Here is a 1,299-nt window from a genome sequence, read left to right as displayed (position 1 = left end):
CACCACTGGTACNGAAAACTTCACCACTGTCTCGCACATGGTCTCACATACCTCTGTGTAGGGACCATTGGCCGTGTGCACGTCCTCCACCAAGGTGCCAGCTCCATGTACACCATCTGCGCTTCCCTGTGTGACCGCGACCTCGTCCTCGCCCATATGCGACATCACCACCAACCACACACCATCAAAAAGCCCATGCCAAGGTACTTCAATTTCAATCAAACATTGACAAATCTACATACCGAATCTCACTTGTACATGGCCACAGGACCCCCCTACCATCGCGACTTAAGAAATGGCATCACAGCCTGCTTTACACCGCGCAACACACCAATCTAGATCTTCAGCGAGGATGAACAAAACTAGTTTCTTCTCCATTTCCCGTTGTGACGCAGTGTTGCGCCATCAGTCTACAAAAATCCGATTCAGTGGCCAATGGCGCTACTGGCGGAAGCCGCCTTAATCGACGTCGGCTCTGGTGCTCTCCTTCGCCTAGTTCAATACACGCGAACTGCATTCCTTCCACTCAATTCTGTGGGCTTGGGCGGCTTCATCAGTGTGTTGCGCCGACGTGGCAACATCGCCAGAGAGGCACCCATCAACTTTGACGCCGAGACAAGAGTCTATGATCACTGCCCCCCCCCACGCTGTTGTTGCGTCGTGTGCGGGTCTTGCGAAAAATCATTTGCCTTTTGCCTTGAGGTGAGTGGCGCAACGCGACGTGTGTGGGGCGAGAAAGTCGCCCCATGGTTGGAGAACCCTGGGTTGCTAGGGCAAGCTGGGCGAAACCGGGTGGGGCGAGGGGTGCGAAAACAAGACCCGGGCCTGTTGGTGTGGTCTTGCGAATGCCAAAGGATAGATGATGTTGAGGAAGACGAGGGACAAGGAGGCGGCCCAGGCGGCTCCCCCTTCCGCCAACTTCCTTCATGAGGCGGTGAGGGCCAACAGACGCAGCGTTGTGGCCGACCTGCTCTCGAAGGAGGCAACAAGGGCGCACATCAATTCTTTCGATAATTTCGGCTGCACGCCCCTTCACATCGCTGCCAGTGGCGGCAGCAAGGAGCTGGTGGAGCTCCTCCTCCAGTATGGCGCCAATCCCTCCATCGCCGATAAGAGCTGCTGGACGCCCCTTCACAGGTGCGCCCCTAAACCCAAAACAACAATAATAAATCACAAATTTATGTATCGATTCAATTTCAATCAAATGGATAGAGCAGGCCACTCCATAATTTGTTAGATTATTTGATTATTGTTGCAAAATTGACAAAAGCTAGGGCGCAACAGTGTACTCACCTTGAA

General features: G+C 53.5%; 1 protein-coding gene across 1 annotated transcript; it reads right to left on the bottom strand.

Moving 5' to 3' along the window:
* On the bottom strand, positions 1 to 165 carry ACA1_272390 (uncharacterized protein; the record flags this gene model as incomplete). The annotated part of the gene is made up of 1 exon (XM_004353704.1): positions 1 to 165. A coding segment is annotated over one exon (165 nt), but the record flags the coding sequence as incomplete, so codon positions are not given.
* Positions 166 to 1,299: the final 1,134 nt, after the last annotated feature.

This window comes from Acanthamoeba castellanii, assembly GCF_000313135.1.
Source record: "Acanthamoeba castellanii str. Neff unplaced genomic scaffold scf7180000084772, whole genome shotgun sequence".
In the NCBI taxonomy this organism is placed as follows: domain Eukaryota; phylum Discosea; order Longamoebia; family Acanthamoebidae; genus Acanthamoeba; species Acanthamoeba castellanii.
Note: the sequence above shows the minus strand (reverse complement) of the source record. Positions and strands in the feature narration are given on the sequence as shown.